We start from the raw sequence: 13844 nt of genomic DNA, 5'->3' as shown, positions 1-13844 counted from the left end.
GTGATTGGGTGAGAAAGACGCTTTCTCTTTTACTTCTTTTTCCCACATGCCTCTAAGATAGTCTGCTTACTCAAACACATATTTCATTTTTGCTATTAAAAATAGAACCTTTTTTAAATAAAAAAAACACAAAAGGAAGAGTATTGTGCCACAGATTTTAGTTTCAGAAAATTCTTTGTAGGTGAGCCTAAAAACAATAAAGGAGTGCTTGATTTATAACGGTTATGATCATGTATTTTCTGATTAATAACTACTTAATTTTACTGATCTAGGAATTTAGACTTGAACAGATTAGGTAACAAGAAAATAAATAAATAATAGCAAGTTCTTAGAATATATTAGTAGATCTAGAAAGGCAGAGAAGAGGAATTTTTTGTTTTTGTTTAGTTTTTAATGTAATCTTTAGGACTGATTAATTAAGTTTTCTTTCTATGTCTAGTCATTAGGTTGGCAGAAACTATTAACAAATTATTTGAACAAAATTGAATAAAAACCACTTTAAAATGAACACTAAAATCTATACAGTTGGGGCCAGGCGGTGACGCACCTGGTTGAGCGCACATGTTGGCAATGTGTAAGTGGTGAAGCAGGGCTGCAGGTGTCTCTCTGTCTCTCCCTCTATATCACCCCCTTCCCTCTCAATTTCTGGCTGTCTCTATCCAATAAATAAATAAATAAAATCTATATAGTTTTATATCTATCTTTGATTATAAATGTAAATATGACTAGAGACAGAAAGGGGGGAGAAAACCCACCATTTTGTGTATATCTTCTAGAGTAGACTCATGGTTGACATTACTGCTTAAAACATTTATTTCTATAATGTTTGAAATCTCTTAATAAACTTTCAGTTAGAGGGAGTAAAACTATTAGTTTCACTTTTAAAAATTTTATTTATTTGTTTATTTTCAATTTTGTTACCCTTATTGTTTTTTACTGTTGTTGTTATTACTGTTGTTGCTATTGTCATCATTGTTGGATAGGACAGAGAGAAATGGAGAGAGGAGGGGAAGACAGAGAGGCAGAGAGAAAGACAGACAGACACCTGCAGACCTGCTTCACTGCCTGTGAAGGGACCCCTGCAGGTGGGGATCCTTACACTGGTCCTTATACTTCGCACCATGTACGCTTAACCTGCTGCACTACCACCTGACTCCCTAGTTTCACTTTTTTTTTTAAAGATTTTTATTTATTTATTAGAAAGATAGGATGAGAGAGAAAGAACCAGACATCACTCTGGCACATGTGCCACCGGGGTTCAAACTCAGGACCTCATGCTTGAGAGTCCAAAGCTTTTTCACTATGCCACCTAGTTTCACTTTTTAAAAAAAGTTAAACTTTTCATGGAACTTAGTAAAATTTATTAATTGGGGCTGGTTCCTGTCACCCTCTGAAGTTGGTGTTCCATATCTAAGAATAAGAAGGAGGAAAGGAAGGGTTTGAGGCATTCTGTGGGTTTCCCTTTGTGCTCCTTGGGTCAAGGGGCTTCCAGAACTCAGGCCAGTTCAGATTCTATCTGAACAGAGGATATCATGTAACCCAGCTCTGAGGTATCTCTGTATGAAAACAAATAGGGAGAAAGAAACAGAAGAGGAGAGGAGGAGAGATCAATAGATTTAGAAAAACTCACTCAGGCAGAATTTAAGGAGCAAGGACAGTATGGGAAAACAGCAGGTAAAATGTGGGCGGGTTGTAATGTATTGCACCAAAGCAAAAGACTGTGGTGAAGAAGGGAAAGGGATGGATAGGAGGGGCTCTGGGGGTCTGGTGTGTGATGGTGAGACTAGGACTTAGGTTGGGGGAGAAAGTGTTTTGCAGATCACAGGGATATTTATTAACAACTGTACTGTAAACTATTAACCCTCAATATTAAGTGTAGGGGGGAGATTTAGCGACTTTTGAGGATCTCAGGGGTTGGGTGTCACAGAACAAGATGGGTTGCACCCTATGTAACCCTTTCTGTTGGTTCCTGACCCCTCCTTGCCCCCTCTGAACACCCTGAGGATAGAATTGGCTCCAAGAGGCAGGCTTTCACCAGAACAAGTCTTGCGTAACAAACTCTGCTCCTTGGAGATTTATAATTAATGAGGGTGCTAGGCTGAGAACCTGGGGCTGAGCCTGCCAAGTGTGGGGGCATCCAGAGGACTTGCCAAAGGCAGAAAATAGGACCTGCCTTGGACCTCATATTTCCACCAAGAGTCAGGGTCTTTCAGTACCGAAGCTCCAAATCTGGATATGGGCTGGGAGCCAGCCATCCTTGGGAAAATTTATTAGAATATAGTTCAGTTCAAAACCATCCCAGAAAGATCATTGAAGAGGAGGGAAAAGGAAGCTTGCCAAACATGCAGATTGCTAGGCTCCATTTACACTAAGATCAGAGACCAGGAGTCCTGAAATGCCCACTCTGAATCAGTTCAATGGTAGGACCTTCTCACTAGGGTTTGAATCCCAGCCCATTCACTTACCAGCTGCAAGAGTTGCTTGAGTCAAGTCGCTGCTGTTCACACAACAATAAGCATACACTGCTGTTGCAGAGCTTGACAAATGTGTTAAACAAATGGCAATTTCTTTAACATAGTTACAAAGAAATGTGTAAGTACACACCCAGAGACACACAGCTGGCCTGAAAGCTCACAGCCCTTAGAGAAAGCAACCTTGGTATTTGAATCTTAATCTCTCTGACTCCTGGACAAGTGCTCTTTTCTCTTCTTGCTCCAGGAACTGCAAAAGAGTCATATCTTTCGGGAGTCGGGCGGTAGCGCAGCGGGTTAAGCGCAGGTGGCACAGAGCACAAGGTCTGCATAAGGATCCAGGTTCGAGGCCCCGGCTCCCCACCTGCAGGGGAGTCATTTCACAAGTGGTGAAGCAGGTCTGCAGGTGTCTATCTTTCTCTGCCTCTCTCTGTCTTCCCCTCCCCTCTCCATTTCTCTGTCCTATCTAACAACGACAACATCAATAACAATAATAACTACAACAACAACGAAAAACAACAAGGACAACAAAAGAGAAAATAAATAAATAAAATATTTTTTTTTAAAAAGAGTCATATCTTTCTCTAGACCAGGGGCTGGGTCCCAACTTGCTGTTCTCTCCTTCAGTAAACCCAGGTCCCAGGAGGGGCCATAGGAAGAGCCGGGTGACCCAGCAGGTGACTCTGGGCATGGGTGATGTCAGGCAGACAGAGGGTACTCTTTAGGTTCCAGGGACTGAAACTTGGACACCCCACCCAACTGATGGCTGAAGCCCTGTTCCCAGGATACCACCCTTCTCTTTGCTATCTCAGCCTCCTTAGCACTTTCCCATGGTCCAGTCCCCTGTGCCTCACCTGGGCAGACAGGGTCACTATCTTATTCACATGGCTGATCCTGAGATGCAGAGAGGGACCACGACTCATCTAAGGTCACACAGCATGTCAGCAGCACAGATGGGACTGGACTGGGGAATCTAAGACCCTGCTTGTAAAAGACAGGTTGGTGTAGAGGCAAGAAAATGGAAAATTATGGGATCTGGATTTTGATCCCTACTGAGACTGACTTGCTAACTGACCCCCGGTCAGTTGCTTAACCTCTCTGAGCTTCAATTTCCCTTTCTTTTTTCTTTAATATTTATTTATTTATTCCCTTTTGTTGCTCTTGTTGTAGTTATTATTGTTGTTATTGATGTCATTGTTGTTGGTTAGGTCATAGAGAAACGGAGAGAGGAGGGGAAAACAAAGAGGGGGAGAGGAAGACAGACACCTGCTTCATCGCCTGTGAAGCAACTCTCCTGCAGGTGGGGAGCCAGGGGCTCGAACCGGGATCCTTACGCCTGTCCTTGCACTTTGTGCCACGTACGCTTAATCCGCTGTGCTACTGCCCGACTCCCCAATTCCCCTTTCTTAAAAGATAAAAGATTTGGACTCTGGCACTAAGGCCTGACAATTAAAGTGTGTGATCTTATGATTCCCTGACCAAAATGAAACCCAGCTTTGTAGTGCAACAGTTTTCCCCAGACCAAACTGCCAAACCCTATACTTGGTATTTCCCAACTCTCTCTTCACCAAATGCTCTTCTCAAGTTTGAACAGCAGGTACAACTGGCCCACAATCAGTCAGAGAGAAAAGGAAGGTCCCGGGAGCCTTTTCAGAAGCCACACAGCATATGAGGGCACAGCCTCTTGGCTTAATTTTGCTCATCCCTATCTGGCTTGGGGCTGGAGAGGAGAGCCCTGTTGGCCTAGTCTCTTTGGAGTTCAAGTTCAAAGGAGACGCTAATGAACACAAGAGGAATGTGATCAAGGGTGCACTCACAAATGTCTACCGTGGAACCTGTTACTGGCAGAGGGAAGGAGAGAATTAAGGGATACAGGACCAGGATGAGGCCCAAGTCCAGGGCAAATAAAGGGCTAGGTTTCCACCTAGGGTCTGCTTGTGCTGCTCAAAGCCTAGAAGACAATCCTGTGCAGTCTCTCCATTCTAAGACAAGAAATCAGAGGCTCCAAGAGAAAGTATGACTTGTTCACAGTCCCACAGCTAAAAGGAGTCCAAGATTCAAACCTAGGGCCTGCCCACCTCTCCTCAATTAGACTGAAAGATGAGTGGACCTTGGTAGTCGGGCAGTAGCACAGCTGGTTAAGTGCACATGGTGCAAAGCACAAGGACCAGCGTTAAGGATACTGGTTCGAGCCTCCAGCTCCCCACCTGCAGGGGGGTTGCTTCACAAGCAGTGAAGCAGATCTGCAGGTGTCTATTTTTCTCTCCCCCTCTCTGTCTTCCCCTCCTCTCTCCATTTCTTTCTGTCCTATCCAATAACAACAACAATAATAACTACAACAAAGGCAACAAAAGGGAATAAATAAATAAATATTTTTTAATTATTCAAAAAAAAAGATGAGTGGACCTATGAATCCGGACACTGTCCCCACCATCCAGGACCCACCTTGTATTTGAGGCCAGATTTGAAGTAGCCGAGGAAGGTGGATGATTCAAAGCCCTGGACCTCCCGGTGCTGCACAGCTCGGCCGTTCAGGTAGTCATCCAGCTGCACAGTGAAAATGGCGGCTGCCCCGCTCTCATCCTGGCTGCACTCATTTCCTGTGGGACATCAAAGCAGTATAAGTCCCATATCTCCAAAGTGGTCCTGGCAGCCTAAGGAGGAGATGCCTGGAACCCCCAGAACTGCCCTGGCCCAACTGTAGAAGCTGAGGAAGACCCTGCACCAGTGTCTCTTATTACCCATTTGTGTGATTTGAGAGTTGGTTGTATGCTTTTTAAAAATATTTATTTATTTATTCCCTTTTTGTTGCCCTTGTTTTATCGTTGTAATTACTGTTATTGTTGTTATTGATGTTGCTGTTGGCTAGGACAGAGAGAAATGGAGAGAGGAGGGGAAGACAGAGAGGGGGAGAGATAGACACTTGCAGACCTGCTTCACCACCTGTGAAGCGACTCCCCTGTAGGTGGGGAGCCAGAGGCTCAAACTGGGATCCTTATGCCGGTCCTTGTGCTTTGCGCCACCTGCGCTTAACCTGCTGCGCTACTGCCCAACTCCCAGCTGTATGCTTTTTAAGAATCCTCCCTAGCTCTGAAAACTTTGCATATACTCACCTCTCTACCTCTGTCACCACATGCATATTCAGACCTCCTGAGTGTGAAGTCAGGCATGAGATCATGGGTTTATTTCAGATTGGGAAACTGAGGCTCAGTGAGGGGACTCATAGGGACACACAGCAGAGTGGACAGACTTTAGACTCCCAACTCTAGAAGGTAAGCTGGGGTGTGACTGGAGCTGGGCCAGGGATGCTGCAGAGAGGGCCTAGAGTCCCCAGATACCTCCAGTTCTGACAGCTAAAGGAACTCCTGGAGACAGTGTGGTGCCAACACCATGCCACAGAAACACACCAAAGGGCACAGCTTGAGCTGGGCCCGGACAGACTACAGAGTCTGGGGATGCTAGCCAAAGCATCTACTGATACTCAGTGGTCACTTCAATCTTATAGGTGGCCCTCATAGACTACACCTCAAAGGTCTGTGCTTATCAAAGAAAGGGGCCAGGGAGGGAACCAGCCTCACCCATCCAGTAGTGGAGATCATACTGCAGGTTCCCATTCCTCAGCTGCACTGTCTTCAGGATGACATATGCGTCACCAGTGAAGAAGTCTCCGTAGAGGTTGGTGGGCACAGGTACCAGGTCGAACTTCTCCACACGCCAGATCTGCAAGCCAGGCTCCTTCCCTGCCTTAAGGAACTCAGGGTGCTCCACCATGCTGCTGGGCTGGAAGAGATAGGAGAGAGCCTAAGCAGGGGCAGGGGCCTGGCAGGGGAAAGACCCTGGGCATGAGGGAGGGTGGTTTCCAGCACCAAGAGCATTTCACTTGAGCCTCTGAACTCTCCTCGCCCCATGGGATTCTAGCCATCTTTGCTCTGCCCTGCTCTATCTCTATGAGTGAGCAAACAGAGCAGAGTTTAGGCTTCATACCCTGTTCTTGGCAGCACCTGTTTCTCTTACTCAACTCTCTAATGATAGGGAGGTGACATCTTTGCTTCTTAGTGCCAATTGGGTGGGATAGATGAAAAACAGAAAGGAGAAATGCCTTTTCCAGGAGCCCCAAGCTAAAAAAAAAAAAAAGGCAAAGGAAGAATTGCCCCAGCTTCTAAAGAGCATGAGCTCAGCAGTCACAGAAAGACACCCCCCCCCATCATCACCAGCATTGGCAGTGTAAACTTGGGGAGACCCAGGCGCTCAGCTGGTTCCCTTCCAGCATTCTCAGTGACACTTAGAACTAGAAGGATCCTCAGAGAGGATTGCATCCAACCCCACTCTGCAGGTAGAAAAATTAAAACCCATAGAGGAAAGGGGACTGGACCGAGCTCACACAGCCTGTTTGCTTTTGCCCTTGGAAAGTGGGGAGGTTTCCCATATTCCAATTTTACCCCCAACACCCCTCTCCCCCAGAAGAGCCTAGATGACCTAGCCCAAGTGGTCTCCTGAGCTGTCTGCCTCCTCCCTCCTGCCCACCCTCAACAACCCCCCCCCCAATTCCATTTCTTGGAAAAGGCAAAAAGGACACAGCCAGGGTCTGCAGAGCCTGTTGGAGATGAGGTGTCACGGCTGGGAAGAAGGTTGTCAGACAAGCATGGGATTCTGGCTGGAGCAGCAGCATGGTTAGCTGGAGCCTGAGGGAGGAAACCAGCAAGAGCGGGTCGCCTTTGGCCGGAGCACAGATCTGGTGGCAAAAGTCAGAGAAAACAGACTGAGAGAAGGCAAGCAGCTGGTGGAGAAATGCTTAAGAGAAACGGTGTAAGGAGAACAACCTAGAGACAGAAGCCGTAACAGGAAGGACGGAATGACTTTAACTACCATAGGCACAGAGCTGAGCTGATCCTAGAAAGAAATTACTGGAGAGGGAGAGAGAACTCAGGACAAGGAGCAAGCTGGAGTGCAAGAAGAAACAGGGCTACAGGAAAGAGAAATTAGAACAGGAAAAGGAGAAACCTGGTGGCAGACATGGGTAAGAATATCGGAAGGCTGCGAGAGAAATGAAATCCGGCCAAGGTCAGGTTAGCCTCAAAGGAGGGAAACAGCCAGGAGGACCCCCCCCCCCCCAGCTCCCCACCTCCATCCACGGGAGCCCCAGAAGCAGCAAGAGATACTTACAAAGCAACAAAACAGTTTATCCATTCTAGACCTGAATTACTCCCCTTTTCCTAGCGTTGTATCTGCAAGAACTACACAATAGAGTTACTCCGGGAGCCCCCGGGACCTCCGGGCACTCACCCGAGTCTCAGGCACCCGTCCCTGGGGCGCCCCTCGCGGCACGGTGGCCGCATGAGCCCGCAGCGGCAGCGCGCACAAGGCCAGGACCAGCGCGCCCAGCAGCGCGGAGCGGGGCACAGCCATCATGCTACCCCAGTAGCAGACCTGGGCGGTTGCCTCCGGGTCCCCCACCTTAAGTAGCCCGCCGGCCCAAGCCTGGGACCGCCCTGCAGGGAGCGCGCTGGGCTGGGCTGGGCTGGGCCCCCGCGGGATCAGGAGGGGCGGGGATCTGGCCTCGATTTTGGTGACATCTGGATTCCCAAGGGGATCGACCCGACTGGGCTAGTCCACCCTTTCACCCCAACTCCCGGGTGGGACCAAGCACCAGGTGTTAACTCAGTTCCGGCTCAATTGGGCGGGCATATGCAGGTTAAACTGGAACCCACGTGAGCCTCCTCCCCTCTCCACACCTAACATTCTCAATAAGAAAACAACACCAACTAACATTTACTGGATCCTTTCCATACATTATACCAAGGCAGACAGATGACAGCACCCTTCACGGAGTGGGTTTGTGGACAGACTCATTTGACAGAGAGGAGAGTTCAGGGGATAAAATTAAGCAACTTGCATACAACTAAGAAGTGGGGCAGCCTGGATCTGAACCCAAGTAGTTTGGGTATGGGTGGAAGCCCCACCTAGGTAGCCTGCAGGTGCCACCAATGCAGAAGGCTTCCCCTGGATCCACTCTACTGACCATTCCAGGGGAGAAGACAAGACAAGAAAAGGATGGAAGTCTCTTTCCCTAATCCTAAACTCTCTTCATTTGCCTCCACTCTCCCCACTAGAAGGTATGGCTACTAGGACATGAGAAGTGCTATTCAGACACCTAAGTCTAATTTGCACCTCTGCCAACCTTCCTCACACCCTCCTTACCATTCTGCTATTTCCAACTGATTTCCACTTCCCTTTGTATCACAGATTTCCCCCATTCCAAATAGTCTGGGGTAATCACAGGAAAGAGAACTGGAGAGATAGAGACCCAAGTTTGATTTCTGCCTCCACTTTCTGTTAGTCACTCATTCTATGGCTCAGTTTTTTCATCTACTAAAAGGGTATTGTAGTTACTGAAGATCCAATCTGCATGTGAAAACTGCCCTGGCCTGCAACTGAGCAGACTGAAGCTCTCCTTACCCACCCATCCCCCTCCATTTCCCCAGAAGCTCTGGTCACCCGTCTGTCTCCTGTCTGTCTCCTCTGGGAGACCAGCCTCTCTCTAATCAGGCTGAAGTTGGCACCCCACCGCCCAAAGCTTCCTCCCACTTAAGGGGGAATGTGGGCCAGAAAAAGGACTGAGGGAGCACAGAGAGAAAAGACAATTCAGACAGTAGGGATGATGAGGTTACATGGAGAATGAAGGGCTCTTGTGACCTGGGCTCTGTAGGACAGGAAAGACAGAGATAGCATGGGCAAAAGATAGGCAAACAGGCCACATCCAGTGAATAGTGAGAGGCCTAGTCCAAGCACACAGAGCATGAGATGAGGACAGAGAAGGCAGGGGGAGCTCACAGGGACTGGTGTGCCACACTGAAAAGTCCCAACTTCCTTCTGGTGTCTGAGGGGAGCCACAGAGAGATGCCTGAGTTATTAGGCTGTGAGTCTGGAGGGAGACTTGCAGAGCCAGCAGTGAACCAGCTCTGGCCTAGATTCAGAGAGCTCTTCCCTCTCCAATGGTGTTTGGAGGATTACAGAAACCTCACACTTTTCATAATTCTGCTAGAAACAGAACATAGTCATAGGTTCTACTTCTCTGAGTGGTTATGCAAATACAAGAGCACAATGCACCAGCAGTTCCACTTCTTTCTGTATTTCTCACAGAGGAACACACAAATATATGTGCAAGGATGTTCACTGAAGCATTGTTTGAAGAAAGGTCCTGGCTGAGTAAATGATGGAGCCACTGAACAATGGACCACTATACAGCTGGGGGAAAGACAGAGCCAGATCTGACTGTGCCTAGCACATAGTAGGCATTCTATCTGCACAGAGAGACCTCTGGCTGCCAGGGATAAACTGTACAACAATGACACCATGGCTCCTCTCCTCTTTTTGAGAAGTGGCTCTGTTTTTGTGTAGATCCTTAAAAAAATTCAGGAGGGCAAACACCAAAAGGTCAAGGCAGTTTGGTGAAAGGAATGCAAGGAGAGAATTATACTCTCACACATCCTCTGACTGCCTGAAGCTGGAGTAAGCACCCATCACTGGAACTGGCATGGGGGAACATTTTAGGGTGATGAAAGCATTCTAACACTCCTTTCATGGTGGTGATTACACAACTGAAAAAAAATCTATTAAAAAATTACAATGCTACTCACTGTCAATGGGTGAATTGTTACAGTATATAAACTACACCTCAGTATATGTGATTGAACATAAACACAACTTGCTGTAGGGTTTGAAACTACAGTTGACCTTGAACAATGTGGGAGTTAATTCCTTGGATAATTTTGACTTCCCCCAAAACTTAATTATCAATAGCCTGCTGTTGACTGGAAGATTTATAGCATATAAATCTTATATATAGTCACTTCACTCAGGTTGTGCATATCATATACATTATATATGTATTCTCCCAATACAGTAAGTTAGAGAAAAGAAAATGTTATTAAGAAAATCATAAGGAGAGAAGAGAAAATACATTTACAAAACTAGATTGCATTATCAGTACCAGAATTCTATGATATCTGTTTACAGTAAAAGCTCTAATATAAGGACATGTGCAGTTCACACCTGTGTTAATCAAGGCTGTGTGTTCAATATACTATACTTATAGGTGTGTATGCAATATACTTGTTCTGCTTTTTTTGTTTGTTTATTGTGGCACTAGGGAATGAACTCAGGACTGCATGTTTACACAATATCACTGCTGAGGGGTTTTCCTGGGTTGATTTTTCTCATACTTGATTTTTTTATTTTTATTTATAAAAAAGAGACACTGACAAAACCATAAGATAAGAGGGGTACAACTCCACACAATTCCCACTACCAGATCTCTGTATCCTATCCCCTCCACTGATAGCTTTCCTATTCTTTATCCTTCTGGGAGTATGGACCCAAGGTCATTGTGGGATGCAGAAGGTGGAAGGTCTGGCTTCTGTAATTGCTTTGCCGCTGAACATGGGTATTGGCAGTCATAGTTGATTTTAAAAGGAAAGGGAGGGACATCACAGCATTGCTCCACCATCCATGGAGCTCCTCAGTGGTGCTATTCATGGTGCTTGCACGATACTGGGACTCAAAGATGTACATGTGTACACTGCTCTATACTGAATGGCTTGGGAAGCTGCTTTGAAGATGGCTTGGCGGAAGCGCCTGTAGGAATCTTCAGAGGGGATAGAGTTCATTGGAATTGCAGGAACAGATTTGTTGGTAAGATCACTGAACAGACGCCAGTTTGCTTTCCGAAAGTTCCATCTTAGTTTCTCCGAGCATAGAATCAGTGGGAGCTGGAGACCAATGTGGATGATAGCTGGGTGGTGATGACTGTGCGGGAAGATCTTGAGAACTTGTCTCGTAGCGGGAAAGGCTTGGCCGTTGACTGTGCTAATTCAGCACAGGTCGGGTGACGAGTCTTTATTCCATCTAGCACTGTGAAAAGAGCCTGGCTGTTTGGGTTCGTATAATAGGGAGAGGTCATTCGCTGAAGCCCAGTCGGCTAAGATAGAGCCGTCAGCACGAGTGGAGGAATATCCCCAGTCTTGGTGATGACTATTAAAGTCTCCAACGTAAACGGCTGGGTGATTCGGGCTAGGCAGGACCTCATTATCCCATGAGGCACTGGGAGGCTTATATACATTGACGAGCTGAATAGTTCCAATAGTAATGGAGTCGTAGAAGGTCGAAGAGGCCGTATGGTAAATGTCCGCAAGACACGATTTGGCGTAGATGGCTCGGCCGTGTTTAGGATGGAGATTATAGCATATTAAATCGAATCCACTGATGGTGAATCGAGCAGCTTCATCGACTAATCAATATTTACATCAATGACCTCCCAGAAACTTCTTCAAGGAAGTTCATCTACGCCGATGACATCTGCTGTGCAACTCAGGCATCAAAGTTCAACATCCTCGAGGAAACACTCACGAAAGACATGTCTCTGATATCTGATTACTGTAAAAAATGGCGACTAATCCCTAGCACTGCAAAAACGGTATCATCTGTTTTCCATCTACACCATGCCTCGGCCTCGCGTGAGCTAAATGTGCAGCTTGGCGATATGAGAATCCGGCATGACGCCCACCCAGTCTATCTTGGCGTTACTCTCAATCGCACTCTGTCATTTCACGAACATCTCATAAAAACTGCAGCAAAGGTGGGCGCGAGGAATAACATCATTGCAAGACTGGCCAGCTCCTCATGGGGCACGAGCGCTTCCACACTACGATCATCATCTCTGGTATTATGCTATTCCACTGCAGAATACTGTGCCCCAGTATGGTTCTGTAGCCCCCATGTCCACTTGGTCGATTCCAAATTATACTCCTCCATGAGGATCATTTCTGGAACCATCCATTCCACCCCGGTTCCATGGCTGCCAGTTCTTAGCAACATCGCCCCGCCAGATATTTGTCGGGATGCGGCATCATCTAAGTTCATTTCCCACGTCTACGCTCGACCGGACCTGCCAATATACGCGGATATCTTTGCCCACCCTGTCCAACGCTTGACGTCTCATCACCCAATCTGGTCCCCTAAGCCTACACTGAACTTCTCTGTTCCAGACTCTTGGAAACAGAGTTGGCAGTCAGATGAGGTAAAGAACAAACACCTCATCACAGACCCCTGCAAGCGTCAACCCGGCTTTGACCTAGCACGTTATGATTGGGCCCTCCTCAATCGCTATCGAACAGGCCATGGCCGGTGCGCCGCTATGTTCCATCGCTGGGGAGCCAGAGATGACCCGAACTGCCCCTGTGGCTCCAGACAGACTATGACCCACATAGTCAACGACTGCCACCTCTCCAGATTCAAAGGAGGTCTCGAAACTACATCAGGCTCAACCTGACGCTGTTGACTGGCTACGGAAGAACAGCAAACGCTAGAAGAAGAACTGCTCTATACTGATTTATTTGCCAGAGACAAGGAGAAAGAGAGAGACCACAGCACTGAAGTTTCCTTCAATGTGGTGGGGTCTGAACTTGAACCTGGGTCATGCATATATCAAAAGCAGTGCACTATCCAAGTGAGCTATGTCACTCACCCAGCTTCATTTAATTGCATTAAAAACCTGATTCAGGGTGACTATCATCAGATAGAGTATAGGACTTGCATGCCTGAGACCTTGGGTTCAATCCCCAACACAGCATATGCAAGAATGGTGCTCTGTACCACCACCACACATATGCATGTGTACACACAAACACACACAGACACACACACAGTTATTTTTATCTTTAATTTTTTTTAAAAAGTGGGAAAAAGTCCTTTTACAAATATACATAAAGTGATGCCTGTTCATCAAACATTTGGGAACTCTGAACAAGTAGGGAGAAGAAATTTCCTTGTCATACTAGCTGGCCCCTCAAGTGAATCCAAACCAGCAGTTGAACAGCTTCTGTTGGAATAGGGTGACCCTGGCTTACCCAGTTGGTGATTAACAGAGGGATGTTTGGCCTTGGCCCTAGAGGTCACTGACTACTAGCTCAGGGTCACTGGCCCCCAGGTTAATGATCACAAAGTCCCAGCAGGGTTTTCTGTCACATAGCTCTAGAACCTAGATCCTCAGCACCAGAGACCTGTGAGTAGTCCTACCCCCTGCATTTGGGGGTCCCAAAGCTCAGAGACTCTCCTTACTGGGCAGTGATGTGGACACTGTAATGGGAGGAGCATGGCCTTATGCTGCTCCCTGCCTTAAGAAAGATGTCTGACTTCAGGGGAGTGAAGGGCTTAGGTGCAAAAGACAGGCCTTTGGGTGCAAAGGAAGAGGCCTCAGTTCTAATTGTGGCTCTGCCACTGACTTCCTGGGTGAGCCTCTTCTTCTAGCGTTTGCCCTTCTTCCATAGCCAGTCAACAGCGTCAGGTTGAGCCTGATGTAAAGTTTCGAGACCTCCT

At 47.0% G+C, this 13844-nt stretch overlaps 1 protein-coding gene and 1 long non-coding RNA gene across 3 annotated transcripts in view; one reads left to right on the top strand and one right to left on the bottom strand.

The window, feature by feature from the left end:
* Nucleotides 1-7935, bottom strand: part of GSN (gelsolin) — a 38695-nt gene extending 30760 nt beyond the window's left edge. Inside the window, exons 1-3 of one of the 2 annotated variants that reach the window (XM_007539925.3) lie at nt 7755-7935; nt 6050-6251; nt 4917-5071 (exon numbers count right to left, since the gene is read on the bottom strand). In XM_007539925.3, the coding sequence (XP_007539987.2) occupies nt 4917-5071; nt 6050-6251; nt 7755-7880 (483 nt within the window). In that variant the 5' untranslated portion in view covers nt 7881-7935. Of the gene's footprint in view, nt 1-4916; nt 5072-6049; nt 6252-7634; nt 7674-7754 lie in introns of those variants that run through there. The other variant, XM_007539926.3, reaches the window with a different exon arrangement.
* A 2995-nt stretch (nt 7936-10930) lies between these two features.
* On the top strand, nt 10931-13190 carry LOC132540912 (uncharacterized). Its single transcript, XR_009552090.1, has 2 exons — nt 10931-11044; nt 12839-13190. It is a non-coding gene; the product is annotated as an uncharacterized LOC132540912 (long non-coding RNA).
* Nucleotides 13191-13844: the final 654 nt, after the last annotated feature.

Source organism: Erinaceus europaeus, chromosome 10, assembly GCF_950295315.1.
Source record: "Erinaceus europaeus chromosome 10, mEriEur2.1, whole genome shotgun sequence".
NCBI classification, from domain to species: Eukaryota; Metazoa; Chordata; class Mammalia; order Eulipotyphla; family Erinaceidae; genus Erinaceus; species Erinaceus europaeus.
Note: the sequence above shows the minus strand (reverse complement) of the source record. Positions and strands in the feature narration are given on the sequence as shown.